The following is a 17,837-nucleotide window of genomic DNA, read 5'->3' as shown; positions in this document are numbered from 1 at the left end:
GCCCTGGTTATGTAAGTTATTCATTGTAACATATTAAAAAAAAAGATCTATACTCTGTTTGGTAGACTTTTTGTGAAAGGTGTTCAATACTCACAAATATTCACTATGTCCTGAATCAGTATAAAATAAAAATTCTGATCAAAAATAAAATCTTTAGTGGTTTATTAAATGCCATAAAGATATTTCTTTAACATTTGCAAGTGTTCTTCCAGCATTTTGAAGACATGTTTAAATAACTTTATATTGTGCGGTGTGCTTTTTATCTCGTTTCTAACGAGAGAGGTTTGAAATAAAAATCACACAGAGAAAGATACCAATTAAGGCACAAAGAAGGAGGCTACAAAGAGCAGCATAAAGCCTTTGTATCACAAATGTTCTGGTTGTTCTGATGTTTGAGCAGCCACAGTCAAGAGTACCTTGAGCTGTTCAGTATTTCCAAATCAGACCATGCATTCAGGTCTTCAGAAATTTTAAGCCCCAGGTCAGTTATTTAAAGAAGCTCCAAGTCCAGAGCAGTGGTCTGAAGGGTGATAAAAGTTCAGGGTAGAATCAATCATGTTGCAATGGCTGTGTTTATAGAAGGATCTCTTATGGCTGTTAAACAAAATTGACCATGTTTGTGTTGAATCTCAAACAGTTATTACATATTTTCAAATATTGTCCTGCGATGTACTAACCTGTAAAATTCAGTGTTTGGGGGACTTGTTGGATTTTTTTATTATTTAAATAAATAATCTGTGTCTAATTTTGTCTTCTGTTTGAAAAACATAATAAAATTATTATGTTGTTTAAGCGACACATTCTCACGTTCCTTCTTTCCTGCATCTTTTCACACTTTGGAGTCAGAAAATCCCATCTGAATGATGTAGCTGTCCCACCCTCCATCTTCTCATGGCCTCAGTGCATCACAAATGCTTCCTCATCTCCCACTGAGCTCAAGTGCTCAGCAGACATGAGCTCATGGAGCTGATTTAATGCAGAAGTGAGTTCATGTACCTGAAGGCTTGCCTTGTAGGATACTTTGTGGGTAGCTTATTGCTCTAGAAAAAAAAAGGTTCAGCTTTTTGTGCTCTGCCAGTCATTTGGATAAACTCTTTCTCATTTAATTTTCAGTAAATTAAAAGGGATGTTTCAAGGCTGAAAAGTCAGTTGTCAGCTATTGCCTGAGTGTTGTCCAACTTGACCCTTCATTGTTATTCCTGCTACATTATCAATAATGAAAAAATTCACTCTGTTTTGCTTGGGTTTATGACCTAAGAATGTCCATAGTCAGAGAAAGTAAAGATGAATGAGTTTGCTGAGCAGTATCTTAGCTAAAACATTTTTCTTTCCTTGCCAGAAGATTAGGTTGTAACTAATGAGGTGTTTGAGGAGAGGCTGGGCAGGAGCTCAGCTCTTTTAACAGGTTCTTGCCTTCTGTCGGAGCAATCCAGGCTTGGCAGTGCCAAGGATGGGCTTGGGAGGGTTCTCCCAGTGAAACCCTGGCTCCTGGAATGTGGGAAATGGGTTTGTAGGAATTCTCAAAGCCTGAAAGTTCCCAAAGTGTGCATCTGTATGCAGACTTTGAGATAGAAATGCTGACTTAGAAATGCCGTGGAATAGGACAGACATTGCTGAGAGAGAAATGGAAATAGAAACAAGTTTCAAAGGATGGCCTTGCAAATAAGACTGGATACTCTAGAGAAATAGAACTATGAAAGATGCATTTTAGATGATTGGCTTTAAGGCATTTACAGCATGGTGTTGCAAAAGCTGCTAGGCCAAGAAACACTACAGTGTTTTGTAATGAGGAAATAATTGGCTTCTGTTTGTGACGGTGTGAATTGTAACATCTGTATTGTCTCATCCTTCACATGAGACTGAAAATGGAATAAAAGTTTTTAAAACACCTCTCAGTTCCCCCATCTCTGGGTCAGAAAAGGGTTAAATCCCCCACTGGAAATGTTGCTGTTGAAACTCAAGGGATGAAAACTGGGATTATTCCTTCCTGCTGACCTGTGCTGATCTTTGACTTTACCTTTCCTTGCCTGTTCCCTTCTGAAATGGGGCAGTTGTGTGAAGGCTGAGACTTCTTAGATGGAGTCTTATGAAATACCAGTGTCCCAAAGGTCAGTGGCGAATTCTGGTGAGTGAGCAGAATATTCTGGATATCCTGGATTCCCCCTCAAAGTGTGTCCCTGCAGCGTTGTGGGGACATGCTGCCAAATTTGTTTTCCTGCTGCAAAGGGAGAAATTTGCCAAATCAAATATCAAATCAGAAATTAAATGAGCACCAAACTAGTTATCAGTCCAGGTAGGAACACATCCTTCAAGCCTATGAATAAATACAATACAAATTAATTTCTAAGTGGGTGTGATTCCATAAGTTATGTTTGGAATTGTTCTGTCACTGTGGCTATGAATTCTTGAAGTAACACTCACTTTTATTTATTGTTGCTGTTGTTAGGGTTTGTTTTTTTTCTGTTGTGTTTTAGGTTGTTTTTTGGTTTTTGTTTTTTTAATACTGGTTTTCACAACTGAGTAAATTCTGTTAATAAGTAGCTTTTTATGTCCATTTTAAACATTATAATTCAACAAGGGCCAAACCTGTTATTTTGAGATCTCAAATGGCTTCAAGCACTGTAGGGATTCTGTGTTGCTCTCAGAGATGGGGAAAGCTGAAAGAACTAGTTTCAAGAAAACAAAAAATCAAAACCTTGGTGTGCAAGTGTTGGAGTTATGGTTGCTAATAACTCATTTTTTAAAAGTCCTGTACTCTGCAGCTGAAGTGCCTTGGGAACTTGGATTATTTTGCATTGTGCTTAAAGCTGTGAGGCTGTTTTCAGGAATTCCAAAAAAATTGGAAAATGAATGTGACGCTGGTTTGGAATACTGAATGTGTGACTGGGGCAGGGGGGCAACACAGAACATTGTGCTTTGTGCTTTGACTTGGATTATTTTGCATTATGCTTAAATCTGATCTCTTAAAGCTGTGAGGGTGTTTGCAGGTATTCCAAAAGAATTGGAAAATGAATGTGGCACTTTGGTTTGGAATACTGAGTGGGTGGCTGTGAGTATCAGAGTGCTTGGCTCTGCCTGCAGAAGGGTTTCCCCCCCAGTTTTTCAGTCCTTTAAACAACCCTGCTCTGTTTGGTTTTCTGGAGTGGTTTTTTTTGTTGTTTGTTTGTTTGTTTGGGTTTTTTTTTTCTATAATAAAACAGAGGATTTGGGAGTTTGCTTTCACGTTAAGTAATATTTGCCTAAACTCTTTTCCTAACCATTTGTTTGTCTGGAGTTATTATATGACCAGGGCCACAATAATCTATGCCTAAACAACAGAACATTGTTCAAAGGGATATTATTGGTGTAAATTGTGAGCATAGGAGCCAGAAATTTAGAAAAAATCTAAAATTCCCTTTCTATTTTTACCTTTATACTACTGTAAATTTAAGTGGTTTTTTTCCCCCTTCATTCCTTTGCTGGTTGTTGATGGATTTTCTGTTGTTTTTTCTTCTCCTGCTGTCTAGTGTAGTTTTCAAAGGGCTTTTTGAAGTACCTCTTGAGGCTCTTGGGTCACTCTTCATAAGAAAATAAGGAGCCATGGAAAGAGAAGGAAATGAAAGAGTCTGTTTCTAAAAATGTACCTTCTGGTAACCATAGCTTCTGGTTTTTCTCCTCATTTTCATTAGCCAAAGAATTGTTCTCTTCTGTTTATACAAACAACAGTTGATATTCTTTTCCATCAATAGAAACTGAAACTTTTACACTTGATCTTTTTTTACTCTGAAGGGCTCTAAAGTAGCAAAGAGTGTGGAAGTTCAAAGTAGCAGGGTGATGCTACAGTACCATGAGAAAAGCAGTTGCATTTTAAGTATATTTAAGCAAGACACCTTCAAAAAAAAAAAAAAAAAGAAATCCAGTGTGGAAATTAATGAGTTTGTGACGGTGTAATTTAGTCTGTGGGCTTTTTAAATTGCACTTGGAGGACTCCAGTAATTTTCAAGAGTTTGCTGCACTGGATTGATAGTCCCATCCTGTGTTTTCAGTGTGCAGCTGTCAGTGAACACCCATTTTGTGTTCTGCATACCTGTTGCACATTGCTGTGTACATTTCATCCTAATTTCTTTCTTTCTTTTTTTTTTTTTTTTAATTGTGGCTGGTTTTAAAAGAAAGCAATTTGGGTTGTCTGTGGGTGTTTCCTTTCAAAATTATCCAGTGGGTAATGAGTAACTAAAATGTATGGGGAAAACTCCTTTTTCCTCCAGAGTGCTGTCTTGGGGATGTTTTGCTGCAAATATTTGAATTACAGCAAGTACTTCCTTATACTTCCTTATAGCAACAAAAGTCTTACCTGAAATATTTCTGTTCTGGTGGATTTTATTTGTCTGAGACAAAGGTGTAGGTGTGCTGTGCTGGATGTTGTGTGTAACAGTGATAATTTCTGGCCAGAAGGATATGGAAAAGATGAATAATGTGTGTAAAACATGCAAGCAGTGGAATATTGTGTGGGAAGATTGATACTTGCACAACAGTTTTTATCATGGCATTTTATAAGGAGGAAGAAGGGACAAGACAGGGCACAATTTCCACCAGCTAACTGATCAATGAGAAATGTTGGGGAAAAAAATCATAGAATAGGTAAGTTCTAAGAGAGGAGAAGGAAAATGAAATGGTCATCTTGTATTTTCCACAAATGAGGAACATTTCCCATGAGAAAGACTCACCTTGGAGATGGGCAGTGCAGGCTGTAATTAGTGTCAGGGCTGATAACAAAATCAGCTAGGGCACGGCTAAAGTTGGTCAAAAGCTTAAAGGTTGGGGGAAGAAAGGAGGAAGAGATGAAGTCATGAATCAAGTAGATAAATTCCTTGCTCTTTTGTCCAGCTGCCTTGGGACAGACATCCTTTGGGGAAGCTGAAATCTCTGAAAAGATGATGGAGTGTCACAGGGAGCTCCTCACTTTCTGCTTCTCCTCTTTGCAAGTGGAAGAGGACACTCCTTGCATGTTCCCTGCTAAATTCTGCCAGGGCAGTGAGGATGTTGCAAGGACTGACTGGGGACTAGGAAGGCAAGTTTGAGAGCTGGCATCATCCTTTTCACAGAAGTGACCAAGTTCCACATTTTGGAGAGAGCGCTTTGCAACGTCACTGAAATACAAACAGCGCCTTCAAGCTCGTTTTGTGCTGTTTTGAGATAAGAGCACTCCTCTCTTTTTTCCCCTTTTTTTTCTTTTTTCTTTTTTCTTTTTTATTCATTTTCCTTTCATTTTTCTTTTTTTTTTCTTTTTTTCCCCTTTTTTCCTTTTTTACATTTTTTTCCTATTTTTTCTTGTTTTGTGTACAGGATAGGCTGCAATCCCAGCAGTTCAGTTCAGGAAGTCTTTATTTTTCTTTTATTTTTTCCTTTTTTTTCCTTTTTTTTTTTCCCTTTTTCCTTTTTTTTTTCCTATTTTTCCTTGCTTTGTGTACAAGAAAGGCTGTGATCCCAGCATTTCAGTTTAGGATGTCTTTATTTTTCTTTTCTTTTTTATTTTTTCTTTTTTTTTCCTATTTTTTCTTGCTTTGTGTACAAGAAAGGCTGTGATCCCAGCAATTCAGTGTAGGAAAACTTTTTTTTCTTTTCTTTTTTTCTTTTTTTTTCTTTTTTTTCTTTTTTTCTTTTTTTTTCTTTCATTACTTTTTTCTTTTCCTTTTCTTTTCTTTTTTCCTTTTTTTCCTTTTTTTTCTTTTTTCCCTTTTTTTTCCTATTGTTTCTTGCTTTATGTACAAGAAAGGCTGCGAAACCAGGGGTTCAGTTTAGAAAGACTTTTTTTTCCTTATCTTTATTATTTCCTTTTTTTTCCTATTTTTCCTTGCTTTGTGTACAAGGCTGCGATCCCAGCAGTTCAGTTCAGGAAGACTTTTTTTCCTTTTCTTTTTTCTTTCTTTCTTTTTTTTTTTTTTCTTTTTTTTTTCTTTTTTTCTTTTTTTTTCTTTTTTCTTTTATTTCTTCTTTTCTTTTTTCCTTCATTTTTTTCTTTTCTTTTCTTTTTTTTTCCTTTTATCCCTTTTTTCCTTTTTTTTTCCCAATTTTTCCTTGCTTTGCGCACAAGAAAGGCTGCGATCCCAGCAGTTCAGTTCAGGAAGACTTTTTTTTCTTTTCTTTTTTCTTTCTTTTTTTTTTTTTCTTTTTTTTTCCTTTTTTTCCTTTTTTTTTTTTCTTTTTTCTTTTATTTCTTCTTTTCTTTTTCCTTTATTTTTTTCTTCTCTTTTTTCTTTTTTTTTTCCTTTTATCCCTTTTTTCCCTTTTTTTCCCAATTTTTCCTTGCTTTGTGCACAAGAAAGGCTGCGATCCCAGCGGTTCGGTTTAGGAAGACTGTAGGGGATGGAGCAAATATTGAAGAACATCAGGAAACTTCGTGTCTCGCCCTGGCCCCCTTGGCTGGGGCAGTAGAGGAACAAAGCCGGGCTTTGCTGTGCCCAGCTTAGCATTAGGTGGCAGTAGCGTGTTGTATTTGGCAACTGCTTTGTCCTTGGGTTTTCTCTTTGGTGTCTTCAGTGCAGTTTCATCAATGGAAAAAAAAAAACCAAAAAACCCGTGTATTTGATTTCTCACAGTTTTTCTGAAATGCTGATTGATGCTTTGGCTGTGGGGCACCTGTCCTGTGTGCATAGGTGGGGTTGGTGTGCTGCAGTGTGTCCATGATTTATTTTCTGGTCTCTGGTACCTATCAGTGATAACATTAAGCACACACATTCTGATGATAAATATGCTGTTAATGGTCAATTGAGTTTGGTTCTGCAGCTCTTCCTTTTCATAAGCTGTTACTATATCTACACATAATATAGCCTGCTAGATGAAGTAGGTTTGGGGCTTTTTTTTTTTTTTTTTTTTTTTTTGCTTTTCGTTTTTATTCTTAGATAAAAAACAAACTTAGGCTCAAGAGAAAGTTGGTAGGGACATAATTAACCTTTCAGCTCAGTGGTATTATTGTCACTGCAGGTCTTGGATGAGTGCAGTTGCCTTGTGACCCTTTTGGGAGGCTGTTTCCTCCCTTCCTCCTTGCTTCCCCCAGGTAAAGGATCTCAAGGATTCCAGAATCCTGTGTTGCATTGTATTAATTGGGCAGGATGATCAATTAATGGAAGAAGAGCAAGGAAGTGTTGACAGAACATGCTCCCTAATTAGTACCTGATGGACCATGTAGGCCACTGTGGTGTTGTCTCAGGGTGGCAACTGTACAAGACCTTTATATGCAAAGCAGGCCTGTGGAAAAGCCAGGGAAGGAAGTCTTCATTGCTGGAATATTTCCCTTCCCACTGCAACCCTGGGGGCAGCTCCATCCTTCACAGAAGGAGCACATACCCAGTTCTCAACCCTGTGTTTTGTTTTGTCCATGTCTTGCTCTGAAGTCATGGAGCCTTCTGTTGGCTCAGGTATTTTTTAAGGGAAGAGCTGCTGACCTACAAATAGATGTTCTTTTCTTTTTTTTTTTTTTTTTTAATAAAACTGTGTAGTAAGAGAGAAACTTGAGGACAGCAAGATTTCCTGATGGCTCCTGTGATCAAATGGCAAAAGGATTCTAAGTGAAGAGCACCACCGTGCTGGGTTTGGATTACAGAGCAGGGCTCCAGAGTTTTTCAGGTGAAACTTGGGAGTTGAAAAGCACTTTGAGTCTAGGAAGGTGGGATGCCAGGATTATTTAGTTATTGGTAATTAGTGGGGTTTTCCCATTTGTTTGTATAAACACATTGGTAATTAATTCACGTTCTTCATTCAGAAGTTCCTCCTGCAATTACAGAAGTTTATTGCTGACACGGTTAAATTAAAGATTTTTTCAAAACTAGCTTGTTTTCTCCTGCAGTTTAAACTTCTTTGTTTTACTGAGATAAACATCTCCCTGTTTCAGAATATTTTATTGAGTAAATAACCTCTTTTTTGTGTGTGTGTAAAGCAGTGTATTTTTTTACCCTGCCCTAATTTTACAAGTTCAGCTGGTGAAGCTGGAAAATGGCTTCTTGCTGTGACCTTTCAGTGAGTGCCACAGGGTGGGGGCCAAGTGCACGTTTGGCACTTTTTCCCCTGATTGTCACAGGTGGCTAAATTGTGCTTTTCTTAAATTTTATTAGCCAAAAGTTCAAATTCCAGTTTAATAAAGGAACTAACTGATCGTTTGGCCTGTGGTCTGATTTAAAACCCATCCCAGAATGGATTGTGCAAGAAGAACAGTTGTGCCCTAGAGCACAGCAGACAGCCTGCCCTCAACCAGAGCAAATGCTCATTTGGAGACTTGGGTGCTCACCTAGGGCTGACATAGGCATGGAAAAGATATAATATATAAAATATATTATGTATATATATTTTTATATATATAATTTTATAAATATATATTATATATATTATATATTATATGTTATATATTATATATTATATATTATATATTATATATATATTATATATTATATATTATATATTATATATTATATATTATATATTATATATATATTTATATTTAATTTTTATATAGTATATAAATAATATATAATTACATATAGAATAAAATATAATATATAATCTATTATATATATTCTATATTCTATATAATGTAAAATATAATATATATATAATTATATATATACAATATTGTATATATTGTATATTATGTACTATATTATATATACAATATATAATATTCTATATTATATGTTATATATTATATGTATAATGTGCATTATATTTTTTATGTATATATATATATTACATATAATATATATATATATAATATATATTATATATTAAATATATAATCTATATACTATATAATACCAGATCTGGGGTTAATTCTGGTACAGGCTGATTGGGATTTGTGGCTGAAAGTGTTCAAGGTGATGATGGAGGTAAAATTAGCCAAAGTGTTAACTTGGAATGTAATTACAGAGCTCTCAGAGTGTTGTGATTGCACTATATGGTTCCTTCTCTGTGCTGTGTCCAGCAGGGAGGCTGCTCAGCTTTACATGTTGCTGCTTTATCAGCTGATCTGGAATTTTCAAGACACGCTGCATAATTTGAAAATATTGCTGCCAGCCCTGTGATGGCAGTTCAGAACTGGAAATGTGCAGTCTTGGCAGGATTTGGGGTGGTGAGGGGAACCCACTCTCCTACAGCATGCTAAACTTAGCTGATAGTGTTTCAGATGCAAAGTTTAATATCTTGGATAGCTTTAAACATTAATTTATTGAGCCCTGAGGCCAACAGAAGCAGAATTACTTGTTCATGAGGGCTGGGGGCCTGGATCAGCCACATTTTAAACCGTCTGAGGACAGAGATTTCAGGATGGGTACCCTACATTAAAAAAAATCCCCAAAGTCAGTCTGAACTTTGCAGTGGAGGCAGGGTTTTCCCAGCAGCTCTCACACTGACCTCTCCTGCTCACAGTCTGCAGCAAGAGTCCCTCTGATGAGCACTTCTGGATCAAAGCAACAAAACTCTATCTCCAAATATAATTTTAGAAAGAGGAGGAATGCTGCACTAAGCTTAATTGTCCAAATTTGATGCCAGAGCTATGGGAAGATGAAGACTGAACAGAGTCTTTTTGTTGAGAGAGAGAAAAAAACTGAGTACAAAGGAAATGTCAGCCTACCATAATATTTTGATTTTTGCAATAATTTTAAGTAGTTGTTGATTTCTTAGATATTTATAGATGTGGCTTACATATTGTGGCCAGATTGAGAGATTTTGTTTTGGGAATTGTAATTGCTTTCTTACTAAAATGTGTCCTCATGGCCTGTAAATAACCAGAGAAATGGATGCAATTATATGACCCAATCCAGCCCTTGTTTAGCAGTTAATTTCTCCAGATTTCTATGAGCATTTGTTCAGACCTACACAGATTTGGTTGTTGGTTTAAATCTAGCCAAGGCTGGTGGTGTCTTAATTGCTACCACAGAGCAACCATTTGGCCTGTGTGAGATGGATGTTGTCAAGGTACCTTCTGCAAGGCAGACATTCATCCACTGGGAATGTATCAAGAAAGTTTTCATTAATTGGTCCCTTTGTTGGCATTTGTGGCAGAGCAGCCAAAAACTGAGTATGAACAGACACTGTGTCAGGGGGTGAGATTTATTGGCAAGTCTCAGTAAAAAGTGGTATTTACTACATATATTGTAAGCAGGGGCAAAGGAGTTTCCTCCTAAGAACAGGCTGGCATTAAATTGACTGAGGTGGTTTGTTTTGGTTTTTTTTCTAAGGCAGGGAAATGTAACAAGAATCCAGCCTCAGTCAGAAGTTAAATAGGAAATAGCCAGTTAATATTTTCCTGCTTAGTGCTGGCTGTCTTGCAGCTTCTTTTTAATGTGATGTGAAGTGTTATGATGGGCTCTGTGACGTGCAGACAGATTCACATCGACCTATGGATGTGTCAGATGAGAACACTTGACAGGTTTTGTCCTGACTTCATTTGCTTAACCTGTGGATAATGACAATTACAGCTGATAATGTGTACATGTAGAATAAAGCAGGACAAATGCTTTTAAACAGCTCCCAATTTCCAATAGCTCCCAATTTTGGGATTTTTATGTTCACATTAATTTGTGCATTTTGATCTTGTCTCTCTGTTAAAAGGATGAACTTCATTGTATTGCAAGGGACACACTGGTACTGATTTGTTCATTTTGTCTAAGTGCAGCATGATTGTTTAATTTTGTACAGAGCAAGGCTGTTTGCATGAGGCTTGCTTAAACCCATTTTAATTTTTTTTATGCCATAGTGTGCTATAAGTAAAATAACAGTTTGGACTTAGTACTCTGAGGGGCAGAAGTTCTGATTCTGAAATTTGAATATATTGCCCATTGGATATTGAGCTTTGATAAAAGAATAAATAGATTGAACCCCCTAATACTGATAATGGGATTCAAAACTGCTTGGTATTAGTCTGTGCAGTTCCCATGAGGAGTCAAAGTTTCATCCTCTTGCATTCCCAGCCATGAGTCTGGCCATGTGGCTGGGAAATAATGGCTTGGGTTTCTCTCTTCATCCAGCTGCTTCCAATGTTTTCCCCATCCTTATTTTCTGTTCTGAGCAGCAGTGTCCAGCTCCCTGTGCCAGGACAGGGCTGGCAGTGCTGCGTCCTGCTCTCCTCCTGTGTTCATCCAGGGCCACTTCCACCTCTGCCATTTTAGTCCATCCAACCCTTTGCACACCAGTTTTGTATGGCTTGGATCTCTTCTCTTTGCAGTTTTAATTCAGTTCTTTCATTCATCAAAAATGTGCCTGCACCAGATAGGAAGAGTGTTCTCTTTGTCAAGTTTGGATTGAATTTCTCTTCCCTGACCATTGCTGAGTGTCTTTCATCACTGCTTGTTTTTTGATATAAATACACATCTTTTTTACACATTCCAGGAGGTGTTATAGTATAGGTTGTGAAAATTGGGTTTTTTTTTAAAGATAATTCATAGTTAGATGGAAATTATATTTCTCATTGCATTGCATGGATAAAATAATGTCTAGCTATAAAAATACTCTATGCCTAGCATGGAGAAAGGGTTAAGGGATGCTGAGCTACTGAGTTAATTTGAGATATTAATATTCTATCATTTGCTCTTGCTTAAAGGTCAGGTTTAGTCATTAGATGTAGTTCTTTCAAAGGTAGAAATACTTGGTGCATCTAAGTAATCCTCTGGTAAAATCCTCCTACTTGATTTACTCAGGGCACATCTCCAGCTTCAAATATATCCCTTATTCAAATATAGGCACACATCCCCTATGGAAATAAAGCAGGAATTCAAGACTTGTCTAAACTTGTCAGTTCAATTTAGCAAGGTGATTCCTTGGGACTGTAGATGATTTCAGAGTTAAAAATCTTTAATAAATTAGATTGTTTAAAATTTACTGTGCTGTAAGTGTTGGTTTTCCTCACTATTTAATGGTTACTTTATGATTCATAATAGTAAGTCCAGAATAATTTAACTTGAATTTTTGAGCTCTGGTGGTTTCATCATTGTTCTATGCCTGTCATTACTATTGCCTGTCATACTATTGTTCTATGCCTGTCATTACTTTTGAATTTTAGAGCCTTAAAAATGGTTTCCTCTATGGGGAAAAAAAAATCTAAATGGTGTATAATAAAAATTTTAAAATCTGAAAATATTTCTCCAAAATAATCCTCTCAGAAGAGAAGGTCAAGAATTTAATGCAGCTGCATTTGATTAATCCTTTTTATATTACTTTTTATTTTCTGCTGAAGATTTCTGCAGAAGTTTGACAACTTTGCAGAAAATATTGGAAAGTAGGAAAGACAAAGCTGTAGAAGGTAGAGAGTACTCCTTAGTTTGATCCTGGAAAAAAAAATAAAACTGATTTCTCTTCAGTTTCCTCAGTCAGAAAAAAGCAAGTTTACATTTTAAGTGGCTTACTTAAAAGTTATGTCATTTCAGCAGGGAGGAGTTTTTTATAGTTATCTGTGAGAATACACTGTAGCAGATATATTTCACTTACAAAAAGTGATTTAAAATTTGGAAGCAGTAGTAGCTTTCCTAGAAAATGAAGGCTTCTGGTTTGAAATACAGAATTAGGGATGTGGTGCATCTTTTGTTTTTGGAGTGAATACCCTTTATACACAAGGCAAAAGAGCCACAGTAATGTATTAATTACTAAATGAGAAGGGATAGCACTTTTGAAACCGTTTCTAAATAACCAGTTTTTTCAATCTGGTGTGTGGAAAAGCAGCTGTGAGTAAAAGTTTGACCATATTAAATGGTCACATTAAGTTGTGTTTTCCACAGTTTAGGAGGAGATTACAAATCATTACAAATCCAGTGTAAAACTCAGGCCTGTAAAGCTCCCACTGAGCTGGATTCAGCTGATCCTCACTGGGTGCTGTCAATGTGTGCCTTTCATCAGTGCTTATTATTTAATATAAATAATCTTTTTACACATTCCAGAAGGTGTTGTAGTGTAGGTTGTGAATTTTTTTTTTTTTTAAAGGTAATTCATAGCTGGATGGAAATCATACTTCTCACTGCATTCCACAGATAAAAATGTCTCCCATGCAAAACCATGACAATGAATAGGGAAGAGGAAATCACCAAAATCCATCCTATTTCACCTCCTGCCATACAAAACCAAAGCCCCAGCTCTGCTTCTGCAGGCAGCTCCTCTGGAGAGGGAGCAGGGTCAGACACGAGAATCTGGTGACCAGGAGTGAGGGAAACTCCCAAAAAAGAGTGTGATTTGTGTCTGAAGGGAAAAGTTTTTCACAGAATGGTGATAAAGTTCTGGAATGGCTGCCCGGGGAGGTGGTGGAGTCCCCATCCCTGGGTGTGTTTAACAAAGCCTGGATGTGGCACTGGGTGCCAGGGCTTGGTTGAGGTGTTGGGGATGGGTTGGGCTCAATGATCTTGAAGGTCTCTTCCAACCCTGTGATTCTGTGAATTCTGTGAATTTTGGGAATTCCCAAGGAGGTGGTGGAGTCCCCATCCCTGGGTGTGCTTAACAAAGCCTGGATGTGCCAGTGGGTGCCAGGGTTTTGTTGAGGTGTTGGGGATGGGTTGGGCTCAATGATCTCGAAGGTCTCTTCCAACCCTGTGCATTCTGTGAAGTATTGACATCAGAGTGCTCCCTCTGAACTTCAGTACTTTTGTAAAGTCTCCTCTGTGTCTGAGTGGCTGAACAGAGTCTAAAACAACTGGAGAGAGACACTTTGTTTGCTCTCATGGGGAGGGAAGAGCAAGGCAGTTGAATCAAGAGTGGATTTTTGCTGCAGACAAATTCCTGGATTTTGATTAGCGAGCTAGAGAGTGGGAAAATAAGTCAGTAAGAGCATAACAGTAATCCAGATGAAATGGGGTCACTGGAATAAAAGAAAAGAATAAGAGGAGTATTAGAATAAAAGAGCTGATGTTTGAGGATTTTTTCTTAGTGTAGATGTAGTTTGCTAAAGGCATTAGGTGAGAAAGGCCAAGAGAGGAAGAAGCAAATAGGTTCAGAAGGCATGGAGACCATAAAATTGCACATGCTGCAGAAACTAAATTTCCCAAATCTGTAGGAAAGGAGTTAAGGGCTATGTGTTAAATCTGAAGAATAATTAATTTTCTGCATCAATTATTCTCTTTCCACAGTACTTTTGTAGTGTGTGGCTTCCTGTATTTGGCTGTCTCCTTCATGTATAGTTCAGAATCATTTCTCAGTCAGACAAGGTTTTGGTGCAGCAAAGGGAAAGTGTGACCAGTTTTGTGGGAGTGTTTTCTCAACACTGTTGGCAGGAGAGAAGCCAGTATGCTTGAGTCTGCTTTGGGCAGTCAGTCAGTAACTTTTCTCTGTATTTCTAAGACACTGATCTGAGAAGGTGTGGACTTTGTGGCCAATCCAAACACCTAGCAGTTGTCTATATAGAATACAATGATTTCATGCAATGACCAAGATTTTGGGTTTTGTTTGCACCTTAGAATTTTGCCATCTTCACTTGATGAGATAGAAAAGGGAGGAATCTTTATGGATCACAAGTGTTCTTCAGCTGTATTTTTAGCAATCTATAAGGTAGTCTTGAGTCTTGAATGCACAGGGGACTTGCAAGTGGAACAAAACCAGGATTTAGTACATATGTGAGGTTGGAGGGACATCCACCTGTGTGTGTGCAAAAGCACCTGTGAAAAACCTGAGGTGGAAGCATTTTGCTCTGCCATCCCTGCTGTTGTTGTACAGGGGATTTATGTACTGATAACTGATCATTACTGATCACTAATTTATGTACTGATATCTCATCATCACTGATAACACCCATCAGTGCCAATGACGGATCCATCAGTGAGCAAACAGACTCCAGGAGAAGTGCTCCTTTACATTTGGGATTTTGTCAGCCACACACGTTACTAATATTCTTTCCTTTCCAAAATGAATTATAAGCTCAGATCATTTAATCAGAAATCTGCTTAATCACTTATAGAGCAGGTATTGTACATCTTAAAACCTGCATCACATTTCAGTGCCCCAGCTGATGTTGGTATAAAGGGCACTTAAAGCTTCAGAATAAGGGAAAACTTGGTCTATGACACAGTTATCAGCTGGTAGGCCTGATTATATTGGAACATATTATATATTATATTATATTATATTATATTATATTATATTATATTATATTATATTATATTATATTATATTATATTATATTATATTATATTGATTATCTTGGAACTTTCTCAACTTAAATGCTGTTCCCTGTTGCTCCATCACATCTACTGAGCAATTTAGAGTAGCAGAAAAAGAGATTACTGGAGATGAATTAAAGCTACAGGAAGATGGAGTTTTGAGGGTTCCTTTTCAGTAGGCATTGGAACCACTCAAGTCAGAATCCTCTGCTCTGCACAAATGAGAAAGAAAACGTGTTACCATTTTAATTATTATTGCCTGTTTAACGTGGGATTTCTTGAATAACCATGTCCTTGAATAATCATTTCTTAACGAAAATGACACAATTTTGTAGCCAGTGATCCATGATTTTAAGTATTTGGAAGGGCTATTGATTCACTGAACTGGAAGAAATGAAAGATGTTCAGGCATATTTTCAAAAGTAGAATTACATGTAGTATAAATTATATTTGATCATGTATATTTTATTTACCATTTAAATCCTAAAAAAGCTAGGCACGTGTAATGCAGCATTCAATTGATCTGTAATCGCTTTAACTAAACATTGGTGCTTATGTTTAAATCTGTGTTTATGTTTATATATTTTTTTTTAATTTTAAATTTGTGTTTAAATATGTTTAACTCTATGGAGAGTGTCACGAGAGCTGCCAGCACCTCCTCTTGTCCCTGTGTGTGCCTATTTCTGTTTGTTCTAGTCACTCTCTAGGTAAATTGTCCATAAGGCCAGTGATTGGTGCTTATGTTTAAATATTTTTTATTTTTTTTTTAATTATAAATCTGTGTTTATGTTTGTGTTTAAATATGTTTAGCTCTGCGGAGTGTCATGAGAGCTGCCAGCACCTCCAGCACCTCCTCTTGTCCCTGTGTCGTGGTCCCCTGTGTGTACCTATTTCTGTTTCTCTAGGTAAATTGTCCATAAGGCCAGTGATTGGTGCTTATGTTTAAATCTGTCTTTATGTTTAAATATTTTTAATTTTTTTTTTCATTTTAAATCTGTGTTTACATTTGTGTTTAAATACGTTTAGCTCTGCGGAGTGTCACGAGAGCTGCCAGCACCTCCTCTTGTCTCTGTGTCATGGTCCCCTGTGTGTACCTATTTCTGTTTCTCTAGGTAAATTGTCCATAAGGGCAGTGATTCCATCAGCAAATTATCCAGAAAATGCCATCAGTGCACACGGTGACACTCGTGCCACTGGTGGCTCTGCTGCCCTTCCAGTGGGATAATCAAACTGGCAGGTTCCTCTTGTGCCCAGCGCCGCCACCTCCCTTCCTTTGGCTCCTCAGCTTAGCCCTTCTCCTTTCCTGTGTCCTCCTAGCTGAGTATGAGATCAGCATCATGGAAGGTTCCTCTCCCAGCCTGCTCACCCTCAGCCCCCCAAACCTTTTTGTCCTGTTGTTTTTGGTTGGCAGTACCACCCCGACAAGCAGGCGGCGGGCACGGCGGAGGCGGAGGAGCGCGTGCGGCGGTTCCTGGAGATCCACCAGGCCTGGAAAGTTCTGGGCAACGAGGAGACAAAACAGGAGTATGACCTGCAGCAGCGTGGTAGGTTCCTGCCAAGGAGTGCTGGAGTGGCAGCAGCTCTTTATTTAAGCCAGGGGCTGGGAGTGGTAGTGAGATGGTGTTTTAAAATGCTGAACGGAATGCTTCTTTCACTCCTGTCCTACTTTCAGATGTGGATCCATTATTTATAGCTTGAGCTACACATACATCAGCTGCTGAAAACACAGAATGACTTCCAACAAAACGTTAGGGGGCATTCTTCCTGATAGTTTGAATTATTATGGAATTTATACTGATTGCAGACCTTAGCCCTTTTTATTTTAGAAAGGTAGCTTCATTAATTATTCTTAATTTTAAGTTTTATGCTCCGTTTTGTTGCAGTGTTTTAGATGTAAGTATTAATCCATCTACACCTAGTGTTCTTTGTGTATGAATTTATAACCAGAACCATTAGGACACGTTGTGGGTGTTAGGTAGCATTCATAATTCATCCACAGTCTAAAGTAGCCTTTCTAAAGCAGGTTTGTAAATAATATTTCAATATAACATATTAACTAGGCAGCTTTAGCACGCATTCCTTTTTATAGCTCTCAGAAAATAGCTTCTTAAAACAGTGACAGGCTGTTGTGAGAAGGAAAGGGGGGAAATGTAGGTCAGGTCTGTCACACATGGGCTACCATTACATGAAGTGATAGGCTGTCTTTCTGCTCTGGCCTCAGGATAGGAGTCCCTCAGCCTTCCATTAGAACCTTCAATAAATGTATATCCACCCTCCATGTTAATGGGGGGAGTCAATAATAGTGGCTTGCCCGTGGGGAAAACACTCGGTGGCACTCTGCAGTGACACACTGGGGCCAGCATTGACGTGGAGCCACCACCACTGCGGAATGTGCTGATAAAAGGCCACTGTCTGTGCAGCTTGTTATTGAATTCCTGCTTTGTGCCCTGGCACACCATCAGCCCCTGGCCCTCGTGCTGATTTTTAACTCCCCACAGCTCAGAGACACACAAAGGCACCGTGGCATCACTGCAGGGTAGAGAGGGTGCTGGAGATACACAGGGGGAATTCTCCACTAAAAGGACTGCAGTGGGTTTGGTTTGTTAATTCGAGATTTCTCTGGTTATCTACTAATGAGTGGGGTGGGTTTAGTGTTGGTTAATCACTACTGGATTCACCAACTCATTTCCTTGATATAGGATTAGGAGAAAGGTAAAGTAGGCTTGAAACTTTTCAAGG

General features: G+C 37.9%; 1 protein-coding gene across 3 annotated transcripts in view; it reads left to right on the top strand.

The window, feature by feature from the left end:
* DNAJC24 (DnaJ heat shock protein family (Hsp40) member C24) overlaps nucleotides 1-17,837 on the top strand; it is a 34,762-nt gene that overhangs the window by 8,641 nt on the left and 8,284 nt on the right. For all 3 annotated transcript variants that reach the window (XM_036385087.1, XM_036385085.2, XM_036385086.2), the window contains one exon: nucleotides 16,510-16,642. In XM_036385087.1, coding sequence (XP_036240980.1) covers nucleotides 16,510-16,642 — 133 coding nt within the window. The remainder of the gene's footprint in view (nucleotides 1-16,509; nucleotides 16,643-17,837) is intronic.

The sequence above is a fragment of the Molothrus ater genome, chromosome 6, assembly GCF_012460135.2.
Source record: "Molothrus ater isolate BHLD 08-10-18 breed brown headed cowbird chromosome 6, BPBGC_Mater_1.1, whole genome shotgun sequence".
Lineage (NCBI taxonomy): Eukaryota > Metazoa > Chordata > Aves > Passeriformes > Icteridae > Molothrus > Molothrus ater.
This window is presented reverse-complemented; position numbering and strand designations above follow the sequence as displayed.